Source organism: Antechinus flavipes, chromosome 6 (assembly GCF_016432865.1).
Source record: "Antechinus flavipes isolate AdamAnt ecotype Samford, QLD, Australia chromosome 6, AdamAnt_v2, whole genome shotgun sequence".
NCBI classification, from domain to species: domain Eukaryota; kingdom Metazoa; phylum Chordata; class Mammalia; order Dasyuromorphia; family Dasyuridae; genus Antechinus; species Antechinus flavipes.
In genome coordinates, this window is record NC_067403.1 from 194,022,583 (window position 1) to 194,042,845 (window position 20,263).

Consider the following 20,263-nt stretch of genomic DNA (forward strand, 5'->3'; position numbering starts at 1 on the left):
AGAGAGGAGACAAGAGTTCTACTTACATTTCTTTTCATTTTACATGAGAAATTCATAAGTTGATGAGTATGTATTACATAGTGTCAAGCACCATGCAGCATACTGGAGATACAAAGAAAAAAATGAAATAATCCTCCCTTGAGAAAGAAAAAGCTTTTGGAAACTGTACAAAATTTATACAAACTGGATAAAATTTATGTAAAAAACAGCCATCTACTCACTCATGTTCAATGCAGCCATCCCTCCCTGAGGTGCTGCTGGATAAACATTAGGTACATTTGTGGTCATGAAATCTGCAATCTGTTGTAATGCCAATAGGCCTGTGGGATTCTTCCCTTTCTTAAACTGTTCCTGGATCATCGATTCCAATTCTTCACAAAAAGCCTAAAAAGCAGCCAAAAAATATTTTAATAGTTAAAAGTTAAAGTACAAAGATTATTTTAGTTTAATGATACTTAACCACAATTTTTCTATTTGTATTATTAAAAAAGATCTTTGCCTCACCCACCCAAAGTACATTCCAATCATTTCTCTTTTTCCCCTATACAGAAATAAGTAACTTCTTAATGTTTGACTAATTGGCCTAGCAAAAGAATAATATGGCCTAGTTTAGTGTTCTTCAAAGTGGAGACTATTTGACCAAAAGAAACATATGATCAACCAGCGAAGGAGGTGTGTGTGCAATTTAATATAATACATGCTTGTCAGTGAGGATTATCTCCAACATAGCTGCTCCTATGCTATTCCCTTAGATACTCTACAACTCTAACCCTCTCTGAGTTGTTCAAAACTTCAGCATTTTCTCCAACTCCTCACTAGCCCCTCCCCCCCAACACCTTATCAATTGCCAAATCTAGTTCATTCTACTTCCACATTATCTAATCTGTTCCCTTTTCTCTACTAACATAGTTACCACCCTAGTTGTGATTCTCATTACCTCTCTTACATTTTATTCTAACAGCTTCTCAATCATTGTCCCTGACTCTAGTATCTCTTCTTTCCAAACCATCTTCCAGAGAACTGCCAAAGTAGTATTCCTAAAGCCCAAGTATGACTATATCTCTTCCCTATTCAATAAATTCCAGTGGCTCTCTACTTACTCAAGAATAAAATAATTCATCTTTAGCTTAATATTTTAAAATGTTACTTTATATATTTTATAATAGTTATTAGTACAGTAGAACTTATACTTTATAAATAGACAAATTTTTTTAACATATCCTTTTCAAGATGTATTAGAGAAAAAGTATGAAGACCATTAGCCTAGATTATGACATGTAGTTAGACAGGCAGTCCATTATGAATTACCCATCAATACACATATCTTAGAAAAATACTTCATCTAGACAATGATATAAGCTCAGAGTATAAAGTAGAATAAGAATATGCTGAATTGCATTTGGACTTTAGTAAAGACTTCATTCAAGAACATGAATGATTACAAAAGGAGTTGAGCAGATTGTGTAGCAAAAAGGACAGTTTGATTGCTATATTGCTATCTAGGAAATATGAAAAGATCCAGAAGAAGGCTTCTAGTATGGGGGCACAACTTGCATGGAGGATTTATAGAAGGGCTGTTATGGGCCAGAACTCTGAAACAAGGATTCTTATAAGATGTTAAGTCAGTGGAATTGATGAGACAATGGTTATGTAGTTTAACATGGTGATTATTAATAGTTCTCTAAGTTCAGCATGATTGATTTATTGTTACAACAAATAATGATTTCCTAGTGATATAATGATTGGTTTATACTCAGTGTAGAGCATATAAGGTAGGAGCCTCAGCCAGATTCATTGAGAGAAGTGAAGACAAAGGACTGAAGGCAGGAGCTTGGAGTCAAGGAGAGAGACATTCATTTCCATCTTCATCAGCATTGTGGTGACAGGCCTGTCCCTCCTGCATTTTCTCCACTGAAGCCAAGTCCCCTTTGAAAGCCTTTAAGAAAGCTAACCGAGCCCCAGGAAAGGAGACAAGACTTTGAAAGAGATAATAAAGGATTTGGACTTTAAGTCTTGGCTACTCTTGTGGTGATTACTCTGCTGAAAAGAAGACTGCCCCCAAGACGCCAAGAAACCCAAAACAAGAACATTACAAAGGACATAGACAAGAATCACAGAGGATGAGAAGATATGGATAAACTATGAATTATACCAGTGCAGGAAGGTCATATACTGATATCATAGCTCCAATAAAAGATAAATAATGCTTAACATAAACATCACAATACTACCCAATGTCACTCTGTCCAAAACAACAATATATAAAATATGTTTATAAGTACTACAGAGTTAGGAATGTGCTTTACATGGTTTCAGACTGATGTTATTTGAAACACTTCCAGTTTCATTCCCTGAGCTAGAAAGATGCTATAACCTAAGTAATAATATTCACTAGGAAAATGCCAGGCGAAAAATGCAATGTGTGAAGCTCTTATTAAGTATAATAAATGTTAATCCATGACAATAATAGCATTGTCAACCAAGAGCTTCTAAAAAAGCATTCATATAATGAATCATGGTGAACAATGCTAAAGAAAATAGATTTTATTCTGTAGTAGAGAGTAAGTGGGAGGAAGGTTGAGAGTAACTTAATCAAATTGAATTAAATAAAAGGGACATAGTAATATTTGTTCATTTGGCCCATCTTAATTATCTCATATGTTAAAGCTACGGTCATAACAGACTTATATAATAGGAGAAAGTGATGCTTGAAACTAAAGCTAATTATACTAAGAGGCAGAAGTTAAAAATAAGTGCATAAGGGGATAACCAGTGCTAAGGTCTAAAGATGGAGGAATGTGTATGAGAGGTAGTATGGCTAAACCATGGAGTGGGTGAAGGAAAGTAATGTGTAATGAGGAAAGAAATGTATACCGAAGAGTATAATATATAAAGAGGAGTAAATTAAGATTGAAAGGCTTTAATTAAAATTAAATCCTAAAAATAATAGAGAGCCAGTGGAGTTTATTGAATAAGAGAGTGACTTAGTCTTATTTATATTTTAGGAAAATCATTTTGACAGCTGTGTGAAGAATGAATTAGAATGAGGAAAAAATGGGGGGGGAGAGGTGGCTCAAAGAGTTAATTTAAAAAGTTACTGCAATAGTCCAGAACTACAGCATATTAGGAAAACTGCAAGTAATTTACCTAGAACAAAACCAGCATAGAATTTTTAAAATGTTTGCCATCACTCATTTTTTTTTTTTTTTTTTTTTTTTTTAGTTTTTTTCAAAATTAGGCAAAAGTTCCCTTTCCTAGGGATCAGCAAAGCTGTATCATTATCTTAGAGGTCACGGTCATGGCAATAAGGAAAGTTTTGAAAAAACATCAGATTTGGGGGAATAACAATGAGTTCTATTTCAAACATGTTGAGTTTGAGATAAATACAATATATACACTTTAAAAATGGCCAGTGAGCATTTTGTAATTTGGGATTTGAGTTTAGAAGTCAAGAAATGTGAGAACTGAGAAAAAGCCATTGGATTTAGTAATTAAGAATATGTTGATAACTTTGTTGAGATCATTCTCAACTAAGTGATGAGGACAGAAACCAGACTATAAATGACTAAGAAATGAAAGAAAAGAAAAGAAGCAGATGTAATGATTGTAGACAGCTTTTTCTAGACTGTTATTATTTCTTTATTTCTAAAGTCTTTGACCCCTGAGAATAAGAATCTCATGCTCAGAAGACAGGAGATCTGAGAATCTAGAATTTGAAGGAACTTAACAAGGGAGGTTTGTTTTTGCTTCTAGGGTAAAGATTTTAATGATATTTATAAAAAAGCATTATTAAAGGACTCTAAGTAAGCATTTTAAACAAGAAGTCAAATCCCTAAAGCATTCATCAGGGATGCCAGCAGAACAGAATCCTGAAGAAACCAGTAGAAAAGTATCTACCACAGCAGTAGCAGTGTAAGACTGATAATAGCATTCAGTGAAAACTACAAGACTAGTGGGAAGCATATCGGACTCAGAGAAATATCAAACTAATGCCAGAAGAAGCAGTGAGATGTCTCTAGAAGACAAAACAGTCAACCAGGCAACCAGCATGTATTAAGCACCTACTATGTACCAGCAAAAAAAACTGGTTCACAGTCTAATAGAAGAGACAAATTTGCAAACAATTATGTACAAATGAGCTGTCAATAGGATAAATTTGGAGGAAGCCTTAGAGGGAAGACATTAAGATTAAGAAAGATTGGGAAAGACTTCTTGCAGAAAATGGGACTTCAGCTCAGACTTGAAGAAAACCAGCAAAACTAGGGGATGGAGAAGAGGAAGAGAGTTCTAGAAAGCCATAAAATCATTTACAAGAATCAACATGGAGTGTTGTATGTGAGGAAGAGCACAGAGGCTAGTATTACTAGATCTCAGAGTGCAAGAAAAGGAATATATAAGACTGAACATAGAGGAAGGGGTCCTGCAGTGTCAAAGACAGAAGTCTCCTTTCCATGTCTGTGCTTTAATCATGTGCCCTCTCTTTCTCTCCACATGTGTCCTTTATTTGTATCCACTCTTCTCACTGTAGGTATTTATGTATCCCCCCCAATGGGGGAAGGGGAGGAGAGAGTACTTTTTTACTATGACAATTTCATTGTGTTTTTTCCTTGAATTAACTTTGTCCTTTGAATCACTATCAAAGGTAAACAAAATAATAAGGACCTGTGAATGACAGTTTTATGGATGAAGATCCACAAAGTACCTTGAAATTGGAGAACCCATCTGTTGGAGAACATACCTCTAAGATATGGTCCCCCCACTTCTGTCCCCCATTCTTGAATATATAACTATATTGTCATAAACCTATATAGGAGATTTCAAATATAGATGGGGATTGCTTAGGTAGCATATATTGCAAATCTATGTATCTCACACACCTACACATATCTCCATATGTGCATATTTGTCTTCATATATGTACAATGTGATACTTTTTTCTGGCTAGTTAAATATTTCACTATTGTGAAAAAATATCACATTGTACATATATGCATATGATAAATTATACATGTGATCAGTCACAATAGCCCTCATTTATTGTCCTTCTCCCTGAGATGAAACAAGTCCCTTGAAGAATTTGGAGCAAATATAAATTAAGAACCATACATTACAGAAAACAGTAAATGACTACGAAATGTTAAACTATTTTTAAGAAGAAGCAAGATTTAATTAAGGAAAAAAGATTGTTCTCTTACTGGACTTTGCAGAATCATGGAAACCCTCTTCTTTTGCTCCATCATGTTGAAATCCTGACGAAGATCTGGTGCCATATTCCTCTCTCTCAAGTATTCTGGATTGTTCTCATCTACTCTATCAAAATATCTCTCCTTATGAGGGGCTGTGGTTGGAGGTGGTGAAGTTACCACCGTCGCACCTGTATCACCATTCATAGCACAATTTTAAAATTCCCTGTGGAGAACAAAAATAAAAAGAATTATTTTTAATGAACCCCCAATAATGTCACCAAAGATATCATCATAGTTTTTCAATTCAGCAATCTCACACTAAGTAAAGTAATAAGAATTATCTCTATGCTCCAACTACTGGATGCTGACAAGGACAAAGTGGATCAGTGCCATAAAGACCTATAACATTTTCTAGAAACAGTATCCAAAAATGTTACATTCAAAAAGAATGGAATACTAATGTAGAAAATCAAAAGGTAATTGGAATAATTGACAAGTTTAGTCTTAAGAGTACAAAATAACATAGGGCAGAAACTAATACAATTTTGTTAAGATAACTAGATGGTCATAACACTCTTTTTCAACAACCCAAAAGGTGATTCTACACATGGACATTATCAATTGGTCAATATTGAAATCAGATGGGTTATATACTTTGCAGCCAAAAGCCAAAAAAAAACTTTATACAGAAAGTTAAAACAAAACCTGGTGCTAAATATAGCTCAGAACAATACCTACTTATTGAAAAATTCAGATTTAAATTGACTAAGGAAAAATATCAGACTATATAGATATAAGCTAAATAATATCCCTTAGGAATATGAACTGGAGGTGACAAATAAATTTAACAGATTAGACCTGGTAAAAATATACATTAAAAAAACTGCTATTGAAGTTTTGAACTCATCTAACAATTGTGGAGAATAATTTGGAACCATGCCCCTATAAGTATTAAACTTCGCACACCCTTTGATCCAGAGTTATTATTACTATATCAATATCCAAATAGATCAGAGAAAAAAGGATCCACATGTATATTTATAGTAACTTTTTGTGATGGCAAAGAATGGGAAACAGAAGGAATGCTCATCAACTAGAGAATGGCTGAATAAGCTATGGTATTTTAATTTTATGGAATATTACTGTGCTGTAAGAAATGATTAAGATGTTGTTTCAGAAAAGCCTAGGAAGACTTATGTGAAAAAAAAGTCAAATGAGCAGAATTAGGAGAGCAATTCACATAGTAACCACAATTGTAAAAATAATCACCTGGATTTAGTAACTCTGATCAACATATTGCCCCACTAAAATTCCAAAGGATTCATGATGAAAAATACTATCCACCTCCAGAAAGAGAACTGATGGACTTCAGAATGCAAACTGAAGCTTATTTTTTTCTATTTCTTTTTCTTGTCCTATTCCTACCTGCCCTAATTATTCTTCTTACCAATTCATATTGGGAAGGAAAGAGAATTAGGAACTGAAAATAAAATTGAATTTAAAAAAACAAATGATTTTTAAAAATGCTTTTGAAATGAATATCTTTGTTTTCCCTTTCACATCTAAAAAACAATACAAAAATAAAATCCAATTAAATAAGCTACTAATAATTTCATCAAATTAGAGAAATGTATCTGAGATAATTGGACAGAGATCTCTATAAGAACATCAATTTACACACTTTAAAGGACCATTTTTCTCCAAAAACATTTCCTTTTAAAATTTAACCTATAACTTCTGGAATTGATCAAAAGTAGAAGAAGAATGGCATAGAGATTAAGAAATTGATAACTTATTGCCAATAATTCTCCATTATTCTAAAAAGTCCTTCAATTTGAAACTTTTACTTTAAAGAATTTGAGCAAATGTTTGTGGCAGCCCTGTTTGTAGTGGCTAGAAGGTGGAAAATGAATGGATGCCCATCAATTTGAGAATGGTTGAGTAAATTGTGGTATATAAATGTTATGGAATATTATTGTTCTGTAAGAAATGACCAGCAGGATGAATACAGAGAGGACTGACGAGACTTACATGAACTGATGCTAAGTGAAATAAGCAGAACCAGGAGATCATTATATACCTCAACAACGATACTGTTTGAGGATATATTCTGATGGAAGTGGATCTCTTCGATAAAGAGAGCTAATTCAGTTTCAATTGATCAAGGATGGACAGAAGCAGCTACACTCAAAGAAAGAACACTAGCAAATGAATATAAACTGCTTGCATTTCTGTTTTTCTTCTCGGGTTATTTATACCTTCTGAATCCAATTCTCCCTGTGCAACAAGAGAACTGTTCGGTTCTGCACACATATATTGTATCTAGGATATACTGTAACCTATTTAACATATAAAGGACTGCTTGCCATCTTGGGGAGGGGGGAGAGGAAGGGAGGGGAAAAATCGGAACAGAAGTGAGTGCAAGGGATAATGCTGTAAAAAACTACCCTGGCATGGGTTCTGTCAATAAAAAGTTTAAAAGACAAAAGAAAAAAAAAAAAAAAAGAATTTGAGCATTTCCAATACTCAATGCCAGGTGCTGGAGATTCCGAGATAAAAACAAAATGTTACATTGCTTTCAATGAATTTACATTCTATTGGAAAGAAACATTATATACAAGAAAACAAATACAAAATATATAAAATAATTCCAAGAGTAGAAAATGCAAGCAAATTAAGTGTATGTGTGTTGGGAGAAGGAAGAAAATGGGTACAGAAAGATATAAAGACAGGACTCATGTATTTTAACAAAATTCAATATAAGCATCTTCCAATATTTTTTCAGCTGCTCACCTCACTCCCTGCCCTCCATGAAATCCAATCCTATTTTGTAGGTATCCAAGATTCAAAAAAGAAAAGGCCAACTGGCAAGCAAGTATAAGGATTACAGGGTTTTTTTGTGAAGAAACCATCAGAAGATGATGTTACACATTTACTGTAGCATTATAAAACAAAACAAATGAAAGATTTAAGAACCTTAGTTAATCTACTGTGACTTCAAAGGGCTGACAATGAAACTTGCTATCCACCACCAAAGAAGGAAAATACTCAGGTTTGAGACAGACATACGTTTTTGGTCAAGGCCAATGTGATGATTTATTTTCCTTATCTATGCTTCTTTCTTTCCTTTCTTTCTGCTTATTTATTTATTTATTTGATATTTTCCCCAGTTACATTCAAAACAATTTTATTTGACTTTTTCAAAATACTTTTGAGTTCCAGCTTCTCTCTCTTATCCCCTGCCCTAGCTCCTATTCAGAAATCACATGTGAAGTTAGACAATACATTTCCATAAAAGTCATGAAATAAAACACAGATCAGATCTTTCACCATAATTAAAAAAAAATCCCCAAGAAAAATAAAATTAAAAAGAGTACTCGTGGATCATTGTATTGCTGAGAATAAGCAAAATCATCTGCATCTGGTCATCCCAGAACATTGCTTTTACTTCATATATAGTTTATTTCATTTTGTGCTTCAGTTCATGGAGGACTTTCCAGTTTTATTTTTTCCGAAAGCATTCTGCTCATCACTTCTCACAGAACAACAATATTCCATGACAGTCATATACCACAATTTATTCAGCCATTCCCCAGTTGACAGAACCCCCTCAACTCCCAATTCTTTGCTCTGAGAAGAGAACTGCTACCAAACTTTTTATATATATAGATCCTGTGGGGATTACAATTACTAATTTACTAAACAGTTACTATAAAGTAACTATGGAGTTATAGTAGAAAGAGCTCTGTCTTGGAATCAGAAGACCCAGGTTCAAATTCTAACTCTGCCATTTAGGAAATTGGGCTACTTTAGGCAAATCACAATCTCTCAGGTCCTCTGTTTCCTCAATTGTAAAATGAAGCCGTTAAAATATATGTCTAATAAGATCCTTTCCAACTCTTAACATTTTATGATGCTATGAACTCAACATTTTGTTATGCTACGAACATGGCATTCCCAACTATGATTCAATGAATTACTGGAAAAGACACTGAACTTACAAGTCAGAAGAACTAGGTTTGTTTGAATTCCAGCTCTGCTATTAAGTAGCTATGGGATCTAGACAAATTACTTCCCATCTCTGGGCCTCAATTTCTTTAAAATGTAGGATTGGACTTAGATGATCACAAATGTTTCCCTTTACATCTCCACAGCCTATAAATATGACTATTTTCCTTTTAAAACAAGGCTATGTGAAATTTTAGAGGCAGGGATTAATTGCTGCTTGCCAGTTCCAGGGCAGATACAGTGAACAAAAAGAACCTTTGTAAGACTAACCTAGTCAAGGTAACAAATGGTGTGATAGCCTTTCTTTTATCACAAATTGCTATGTCAGAAGGATGAGATAAAGAATGTAGACTACATCTATTGTTCTTTTTTTCCCTCAGAACAGTAGATTTAAAAATTCAATAAGGAAGTTTGCAAATTTAAATAAGAACTCAAGTATAAATGTACTAAATCTATGAATCATGATAAGTAACAAAATGCGAGTGTTGGTTCTGAGTTGGATATTGCCCCTTGACAAATAGCTTATTTTGTGGCTTGCTTTGGTTTTTAGCATGGCCTTCAAAAACAGAAATATTTTGTTGTGACAACAAATTCTTCTTTCTGTAATTATTAGAGAACAGAAAAATTTTAAAAATCATCTGTAAACACAAATATTTTATGAGGAAATTTAAAAAAAAAAAAATAAAGCATTTTCCTAAATCCAACAAAACAATGTTGGCTTTTGTCAGATCTAAAGAGTCAGCTTTTCTTGTGCATGTATACAGGACACACAACTCTTGAGCACATAGCTTTAGTTTTTCTGAAGAGATAGCTAAAGATTAACAAATAATCAGGCCAAATCTGTGAATATATTTTTGAATGAAAAACAGCAATTTACTTCAAATTAGTTTCAGTCCATGCATTTTTAAAAAAATTTTTTTTACTATAATACTAATCAGTCTTTTTGGCTGGTCAGGAATAGTAACAACTCATATTTTAACAGTGTTTTAAACTTTACAAAATACTTCCCCTATCAACAATTCTAAATGACAGGCAACACTAATATTACTCTTCCCATTTTACAGAAGAAGAAGCTAATTAATTTGTCTAAAGTCACAAATAGAAATGACAAGGCTGGGACTTAATCCCAAACACTTTTGATCAAAATCTACATAATAGGATATGTGCTCCTAAACTGATATGATAAAAACTGTCACTAAAATGGTAATGGTATTCTAGAATTTATTTCATGGTTGTGATATATAAATAACCAGGTCAATTAATTCTATAGTTTTATAAAGCAGGTTCTTGATACTGAGACCTTTTGATCCCTGTTTTAAAAATACTTCAAGAGCTCTCCTGTAAGAAGACAAGGACGTTCTATATGATTTTTAAAGAACAGAACTAGTATCAGTTAAGTGTTCACCACAGAGAAGCAGGATTCCCTTTACACACACAAAAACTTCCTAACAATCATACATGTCCAAAAGTGATACCTTCGAACAAAAGAGAGGGCTTATACATATATATATATATATTTATTTTAAATCACTGAGGACCTTTAGATAAGTGCTAGAAATTCACTTCTTAGAAATGTAGGAGAGGGAATTCATGTTCCAAATAAGAGCTGATCCAATCTACAATTGGATTCTGAAACTTATACAAAGAGGTTGCTGTTAAGGAGTAACTATGCTGTCTCAATTTATAAGTAAATTAAATCCTCTAGGATTTAATATCTGTCTGCCCAAAGTTCCAGAAAGCCTTACATTTTTTAAGATTTCTCAGATGGTACTTGCAGATCATGAATAACTATATGGAAGAAAATCAACCAAGTGGAAAAATATACAATGGGTATGGACAATGAAACAAAAATTTCTTGTGTGAATAAATGAAGCAAAACAAGAAAAAGTTGCTTTGTGTCATAACTTGGGATGGCTACTATTGGTAACTATGATCACTTAAAATCAATCCCTTGAAAAAAAAATTGTAATTTTTTTAGAAATAGAACAAAAAAAGTGAACTCTTTCATGTCACTCATAACAGGAAACATTTAATAAATAGAAGCAAAATGAAAGGCATGCATAGAATTAGCCATATCACAGGTGACATGTCAAAATCCTTCAAGGGCTGGCTCCCCAATTATCTCCTAAGTAAAGTTTAAACTCTTTGCTTAACATTTAAGACATTTAACAGTCTTGTATATATTCCTCCAAACTTCCCCCAGTACTATGTTCTTTTCTATATATATTCTACACTCTTATTACATTGGAATACTCATCATTTTCCTTACAAATGCCTTTGTTGATACTATCCCCAAATGCTTGGAAAAGCCTTCATTTTTTGCCCTAGTCTCTATCCTTTTAAATTCCACTCAAATTTCATTTTCTTCAGCAAGACTTCCTGGATCCCCATTCAAATAATTTTTTCTTCCTTCCTTCCTCCCTTTTTTTGGGGGGTGGGGTGGGGGCTGAGGCAATTGGGGTTAAGTGACTTGTCCAGGCCACACAGCTAGGAAGAGTTAAGTGTCTGAGTTCAGATTTGAACTCAGGTCCTCCTGACTTCAGGGCTGGTGCTCTATTCACTGCACCATCTAGTTGCCCCCTCAATAATTATTTTGAACTCCTTATACCACAAAGTTCTTTTCTTTGCACTCAAACATTACTTTGTATTATAATTATTTATATTTATGCATATGCATTTCCCTACTGGCGAATAAGCTCTATGAGGGAAAGTTGAGTATCTTAAGCATCAAATTTCTCTTAGACTTTACCACTTATTGTACTATTTATAAAATAGAGAATTAGTTGTTGGATTGGATTAAATCTTTAAGGTTTTTCCAAGTGCTCTTGGATAGGTTGAGCAAATATAATAAGGATGACAATACTACCTAAACTAATCTATTTATTTAGTGCTATACCAATCAGACTCCCAAAAAAAACATTTTAATGACCTAGAAAAAATAACCAAAAAATTCATCTGGAAGAACAAAAGGTCAAGACTTTCAAGGGAACTAATGAAAAAAAAAAAATCAAATGAACGTGGCCTAGTTGTACCAAATCTAAAACTATGTTATAAAGCAGTGGTCACCAAAACCATTTGATTTTGGCTAAGAAATCAGTGGAAGAGATTGGGTTCAAAGGACAAAATAGTCAATAACCTTCATAATCTAGTGTTTGACAAACCCAAAGACCCCAGTTTGGGATTCACTGTTTGACAAAAACTGGTGGGAAAATTAGGAATTAGTATGGCAGAAACTAGGCATTGACCCACACTTAACACCATACAGCAAGATAAGGTCAAAATGGGTTCGTGATCTAGGCAAAAGAATGAGATTATAAATAAATTAAAAGAATATAAGATAGTTTACCTCTCAGACCTGTGGAGGAGGAGGAAGGAATTTGTAACCAAAGAAGAACTAGAGATCATTACTGATCACAAAATAGAAAATTTTGATTATATCAAATTAAAAAGCTTTTGTACAAATAAAACTAATGCAGGCAAGATTAAAAGGGAAACAATACAATGGGAAAACATTTTTATGGTCAAAGATTCAAATAAAAGCATCATTTCCAAAATATATAGAGAACTGAATCTAATTTATAAGAAATAAAGCCATTCTCCAATTAATAAATGGTCAAGGATACAAACAATTTTCAGATGAAGAAATTGAAATTATTTCTAGTCATATGAAAAGAAGCTCTAAGTCATTATTAATCAGAAAAATGCAAATTAAGACAACTCAGATAGCACTACACACCTGTCAGACTGGCTAGGATGACAGGAAAAGATAATGCTGAATGTTGGAGGGGATGTGGGAAAATTGGGACACTGATGCATTGTTGATGGAATTGTGAATACATCTAGCCATTCTGGACAGCAATTTGGAACAATGCTCAAAAAATTATCAAGCTGTGCATACCTTTAGACCCAGCAGTGTTACTACTGAGCTTATATCCCAAAGAGATCTTGAAGAAGGGAAGGGGACCTGTATGTGCAAAAATATTTGTGGCAGCGCTCTCTGTAATGGCCAAAAACTGGAAACTGAGTGGATGCCCATCAATTGGAAAATGTCTGAATAAATTGTGGTATATGAATGTTATGGAATATTATTGTTCTGTAAGAAATAATCAGCAGGAGGATTTCAGAAAGGCCTGGAGAGACTTACATGAACTGATGAGTGAAATGAACAGGATCAACAACATTACTATATATAATGATCAATTCTGATGGATGTGGTTCTCTTCAACAATAAGATGAACCAAATCAGTTCCATTTGTTCAGTAATGAATAGAATCGGTGATATTCAGCGAAAAACTCTGGGAAATGAGGGTGAACCACTACATAGCATTTCCAATCCCTCTGTTTTGTTCACTTGCATTTTTGATTTCCTTCACAGGTTAATTGTGCATTATTTCAAAGTCCAATTCTTGTGCAGCAAAATAACTATGGATATGTATACATAAGTAGTATTTAACATATACTTTAACATATTTAACATGTATTGGACTACCTTGCCAATTGGGGGAAAGGGGTAGGAGGGAAGGAGGGGAAAAACTGGAACACAAGGTTTGGCAATTGTCAATGCTGAAAAAAATTACCCATGGATATATCTTGTAAATAAAAAGCTATATAAATATATATATTTAATGGTAGTACATTCAAAGTCAACAATAATTTATACCTTCAAATGTATTTTGCACTGTTAAAATCAGTACTATCCTGTTCAGTATGACCTTTACCAGCTGCTAAGATCAGGGGACCAGATTGCAGGCTAGGCAAAAGAAAGGATGGAAATTTTTGTAGAGATGAAATCAGCAGTAGTAGCCAGAAAAAAGTGGAGAGGTCCAGAGACAAAGGGCTGTGTCCTTTTAAAATAGGGGTGGAGTCAGAGAACCGGATAATCAACAGAATCCAAGGGAAGAACAAAGACTAAGACTGAAGCCAAAGAAGTAAATCAAGAAGACAGGTTTCTGGAGCACTTAACAAAAAAGACTACTTCAATTTGATGCATTCAGATATTCATTCCTCAAAGATTGATTAAATACCTGTGTGTAGAATATAATCTTTGGCACTAGGGAAAATGTAAAATTCAAAAAAGACATAATCCAGGCCTTGGTTTATAGTCTTATAGAATGACACTCAAACATGGCACTGCAACACATACTAAGTACAGGAGAGATATAAAATAAAGTATCATGTGAAGTTGTAAGGAGGAGGTTGTAATTATGTTTTGAAGCAATGGCAAATATAAAGAATAAAGGAGCAGTCTGATCTCTGATACAGAATATTTGTTCTTTAAAAAAAATTAAGGATTGAATTTGAGGAAGAGAAATTTGGAGAATGAGAAGTTGAAAGAGAACAATGGATTATAGAGGATTACATAGAAGAAATATGAGGAGAACAGTAAGACAGATGACAAAATAAGGTAAGTAAACAAAATGGTAAAACAACTGGAGAAGTAAAAAAAAGTTGGTATTAAGCTGTAAGATTTTATTAATAAGCAGATGGTTAGGAAAGGAGAGGGAAACTTCCATAGGCTTTGAAAAATAAGTCTGACTCAATTAGAATGGAAAGTAGGAATAAGTTTTCAGTAACTACCAGTAATTTTTAAATTATTTTTTTAATTTTTGCCAATCAAATGACTACTCTCTCTGCTCAAAGTGTAGTTTACTCTCCCTTCAAAAAGAAAAATCAAAGAAGCTCATGGAAGAAACTCAGCATTCCACCTCTTTCAAAGAAGGAGGGAGCTGGATGTTCTGAAGAAGTAGCAGCTATTAGTCATCCAGAGAATGATAAAACAGATCCACAAGAAGTTGTAAGGGAGAGAGACCATCCAATAAGAGTTAAAAATTACAAAGAATAGTGGTAGTTGGTGATTCTCCACTCAGAAGTAAGACAGCCATTTGTCAATCTGACAATAGACATGGCTTGTCTAAGACATAAGACAAATTTCCAAGGCTTGTAAAAACAGATGACTAAATCCTACTTCTAGTTACTAACACAGGCACAAACAATAATGCCAGAAGGAACTTAGATAGCATCATCAAAGATTAACAAAATCCAAGGTAAGAAACTAAAGACAACAGAGATAGGTTGTTAATTTCCTCACTGCTGTCCATTGAAGGCAAGGAACAAAAAGCAAAAACTGATTTAGGAAGTTAAAAAAGTAAGATGATGTTATTTGAGATTGGAATTTGATTTCAGTTTAAAATATAATAATGACAGACTCCTGGTCAGTGAGGATACTGAAAAAGGTTAATGATATATTTGTTTTGTGTCTTACTAATCTAATTTTAAAAGCTTTAAACTAAAAAGAAAATGGAGGGAGAAAAGTGCCAGTGTAAATATATCAAATTAGATGCTACAAAAAATAGCTTCAGCAAATATAAATAGTAATTGAAATACCGAGAAGTTCAATGAGGACAAAGTTACACAAAAAGGAGCTGATAATAAAATCCATAAGCTCAAATAATATACACAAATGTACAAAGTTTAAGCAATGTATAAAATAAACTAGGGATTCTAATGGAAGAAGCAAATTTGACATCATAGATAGGGTGGTTTTCCAAAGCACTTTCTTATTGCTAACAGCTGAGTGAGAGATGGTTTTGACTGGGAAGAAATCTGAAGCAGATGCAGATATGGTCAGAAACCTATTGGAGTAGTAGTGGTGGGATAAAATCTATAAATGAAATATGGATTAGTACAAATATACCTTACTCAGAAAAAGGTGGTATTTAGTGGTGGTTTGTCTTTCATTTTCAAAGAGGACAATATATTAGGGAGGTGATGCCAAAGTAGAATAAATAAAAGTGCAATAGGGAGTAAAGATATAGGAAGGAAAAGAGAAGGGAGAATTTTGTAATTAAAAAATTGAGGAATCATTGCTTTAGAAAGACTAGGTTTTTTCCCCCATTTTTAACAAGGTAGCCCTTTGAAAAAATTGTAGCCTTTTTTTTTTTTTTTTTTGCTTTCTTTGCTGAAAAGAAAAAATATTTTTAAAAATCTATGCTTTAGGATTTATAGAAATAAATTTTAAACCTCGAGATTATAGGTACTCTTTTAGAAGAAAGCAGTTTAATATATATATGAATGTATATACACACATGATTTAAAAAAAACAACACTTAGCTGAAACTCAGCTCATTATCTTTCCCTTAAATTCTCCCTCCACTTCCCATTACTATAAAGGATATCACCATAGTTGCAGTCCTTTAGGTTCTAAACATAGGATTCATTCTTGACTCATTGTCCCTCACCCCTCTAAATCCAATCTACTTCCAAGATCTTCCCATTTCACCTTTGCAACAGGCTCTCCAATGTGACCCTTCTCTCTTCTGTTGTAAGGCCTCATCACCTCACACCTGACCTACTGCAATAACCTGCTGGTGGGTTAGCCTGCCTCAAACCTCTCTCCACTCCAATCCATCCTCCATTCTGCCACCTTTTTTTTTTTTTTTTTTGCTGAAACCTAACCTAATTCCCTTATTTAATAAACTCTAATAACTCCCTATGTTTTCAGAATCAAATACAAAATGTTCTAACTGGCATTCAAAGACCTTCATAACTTAGACCCCTCCTTATACTTTGTAGTCTTCTTACACCTTACTTCCCAACTTGTACTTCGGATCCAGTGACATTGGCCTAATGGCTGTTCCATAAACAAGATACTCCATCTTTCAGTCCAGGAATTTTCTCTGACTGTCCCTATTTCTGGAATGCTCTCCCTCCTCATCTGTGCTAACTAACTTCCCTGGCTTCCTTTAAGTCTAGGTCTTCTAATTAAAGTATTTTTCCTCCTTTTTTCCCAAGAGAGATGAAGCAAGAGGTAAGATAGCAAAAGACAATTTAGGGATTGATGAACTAACTAGTTGTGAGGGAAGTGTTTTGCATACTATTAAGCTGAGAACTGCTATTCTTATTTTAAACTTTTAGATCCAGAAATACCGATCAATAAGCATAAAACCACATATTGGAAATGTTGTAGAAGGAATTATTTTTCAGCTATCAGCCTAGAAGAACTCTGAGGTTCCTTCCAATTACATGGTACTATGGAAAGAACAATAACCCAGTTCTAACACTTAGGCAACTTTTCCCCCTAAAGACCAAAGACTTTTGCTGTCTAGGTCTTAAGTTTCTCATCTATAAAAATAAAAGGAAGAATTAGATGACCTCTAAAATCCTTCAAAGCTCGAAAACTATAGCTTGAAGATTCTTGGATGTTCTGATTCTTTTATTTCTACTGTGGCAGGAGAAGGTAAGAGGGACTTGCAACTCTAGTTACAGAGTGTTAAATTGTTCTCCAAACCTTCTAAACAAGAAACTGTCAAGGCCAACAGGAGCTCTTATGGGTGACAATTAGCCCACATAATAATGAAAATCAGTTACCATTATAGACATCAAGTACACTATTTTAAAGTTAGAGGATCTTGGCTCTACTTTCTAATGTAAGACTTTGAACAAGTCACAACCCCACAGGATCAATGAATTAAGAGCTGGAAGAGATTAAAAATGGACATCTAGTCCAACCCCTTCTTTTTACAGATAAAGACTTTGTCTCAGAAATGTTAAGGAACTTGCCAAAAGACACATGGCTATCTCAGGATCTGAACTCAAGCCATCTAATCTAGCACAATCTACTTCACAATGTTGTTCTGAGGCCTACATACCTCCTTGAGTAAAATGAGTAAGGGAGGAGGATTTTATTGAACTGATAAAAGAAGATGGAAAGAATAATTCATATAAGAAGAGCAATGAGAAGACATGTTCAGTAATACACAGTTGGTAAAACTATGAATTAGCTCAACTATTCATGAAAAAATAATTTATAACTACAATGTGAGAAAAATCACTAATCTGTTCATATTTTATGACCCAGAGATTCCACTACTTGGGCACATACCCAAAGAAGTCAAAGACAGAAAGGAAAAAAAAAAACACACACATAAACCAAAATATACTTTTTATTATAGCAAAAAATGGGAAACAAAGTGAGTTCCCATTCAGTAGAGAATGACTTAACAAATTGTGATCTACGATTACAATGGATTATTATTACATTGTAAGAATTAAAGAATGTGAAGAATTTTTTAAAAATGGGCATGGTAAAGTATGCAGAATAAACTAATTAAAATGTATCTATTAAGCATTTACTATGTGGCTAGATGCTTGAGATATAAAGACAAAGAATGAAATAATCTTTACTTACAATAAGTTTACATTCTAACAAGACCAGTAAATATATGAGTAATTATGCGACATTAAATAGAAATAAATATAAAATAGTTAAATACAAAACAATTAGGAAAGTTTTTAAGAAGAATTCTATAAGGCAGAAATAAGGAAGGAGAACATTTCAGGAACATAAGATGGCTATAAGATACATATATGAAAAATGAAGTGTGTGAGGAACAAAAATGTTAGTTTATGTAGATCAAATGCAAAGGGCAAATAAAATACAAGGAAACTGGAAAGATATGTTGGGGCAGGATTTGCTGAATTAAAAAAAAATTTAATAATAGCTTTTAACTTTCAAAATAGATGCAAAGATAGTTTTCAACCTTCACCTTTGCAAAACCTTGTGTTACAAATTTTTCTCCTTCTCTTCCCCTAACTCCCCCTTCCCCTAAGCATCAAGTAGTAATCCAATAGAGATTAAATATGTGCAATTCTTCTAAACATTTTTCCATAGTTATCACACTGCACAAGAAAAAAAAAAGCAAGCAAACAGCAACAATAAAAAAGTGAAAATACTATGTTGTGATCCATGCAGTCCCCATAGTCCTCTCGCTCAATGCAGATGGCTCTCTCCATCACAAGTCTTTAGAATTGGCCTGAATCACCTCATTATTGAAAAGTGCCACATTCATCAGAATTGATCATCATATAATCTTGCTGATGCTATATACAATATTCTCTTGGTTCTACTCACTTCACTTAGCATCAGTTCATGTAGGTCTCTCTAGGCTTTTTCTGAAAGCAGAATTTATACCAGGAATGTAAGGCCAGTTCAATATTAGGAAAACTATCTGTATAATTGACCTATCAATAACCAATCTAATAGAAATCATAATTATTTCAATTGATGCAGAAAAGCATTTGACAAGATACAACACCCATTCCTATTAAAAACACTAGCACTCATACGAATAAATAAAGAATAAATCCTTAAAATGAGCAGGATTTAAAACCATCAGCAAATATTATATGTAATGGGGATAAACTAAAAGCATTCCCAATAAATCAGGGTAAAACAAGGTTGCCCATTTTCACCAGTATTATTCAATATTATACTAGAAATGTTAGCTTTCTGAGACCTGTTGAAGACCTTAGCTTGAAAAGGCCAAGATCTCCTATTTCATCCAAAGCCATCTCTAGTTGTCTTGATCTATATCTTGCCACTGGACTCATATGGCTATGGAGGGGAAAGCGAGGCAAGTGATTTTGCACAGCCTTCCCACACTTAAATACAATTTACTAGCTTGTCACAGCATCACCTCCTTGATGTAATGATCCTCTTTGAGAACAAAGGACAAACAACAAAAACAGATAATATTTGGGAGTTACTTGCCAAGATAAAGCCAGAAACTGTTTAAACACAATATCTAGTAAACACAATTACAAAACACTTGTCACACAAATAAAGCTAGATCTAAACATTTGGAAAAATATCTAGTGCTCATGGATAAGCCAAACTATTGTATAATAAAAATGACAAATCTATCTACATTAATCTACTTATGTAGTACCATATCAAACTGCCAAGAAATTACTTTATAGAGTTAGAAAATAATTTAAAAATTTATCTGTAAGAACAAAAGATCAAGAATTTCAAGGGAATCAATGGAGAAAAAAATGCAAATGAAAATGGCTTCAATGTACCAGACCTAAAACTATTATTATAAAGTGGGGGTCATCAAAACCAGTTGGAACTTGGTAGAAATAGAGTAGTGGATCAGGGAACAGGTTAGGTTCATAAGACACAATAACCAATGACTATAGTAATCTAATGTTTGGTAAACCTAAAGGCTCCAGCTTCTGGGATAAGAACTCACTTTTTTAAAAAATTGCTGGGAAAACTGGAAAATAGA

The 20,263-nt window shown here is 33.6% G+C and overlaps 1 protein-coding gene across 12 annotated transcripts in view; it reads right to left on the minus strand.

Moving 5' to 3' along the window:
• Window positions 1-20,263, minus strand: part of ADD1 (adducin 1) — a 100,612-nt gene that overhangs the window by 49,965 nt on the left and 30,384 nt on the right. For all 12 annotated transcript variants that reach the window (XM_051965817.1, XM_051965809.1, XM_051965811.1 and 9 more), the window contains exons 2-3: window positions 5,196-5,409; window positions 222-384 (exon numbers count right to left, since the gene is read on the minus strand). In XM_051965817.1, the coding sequence (XP_051821777.1) occupies window positions 222-384; window positions 5,196-5,390 (358 nt within the window). In that variant the 5' untranslated portion in view covers window positions 5,391-5,409. The remainder of the gene's footprint in view (window positions 1-221; window positions 385-5,195; window positions 5,410-20,263) is intronic.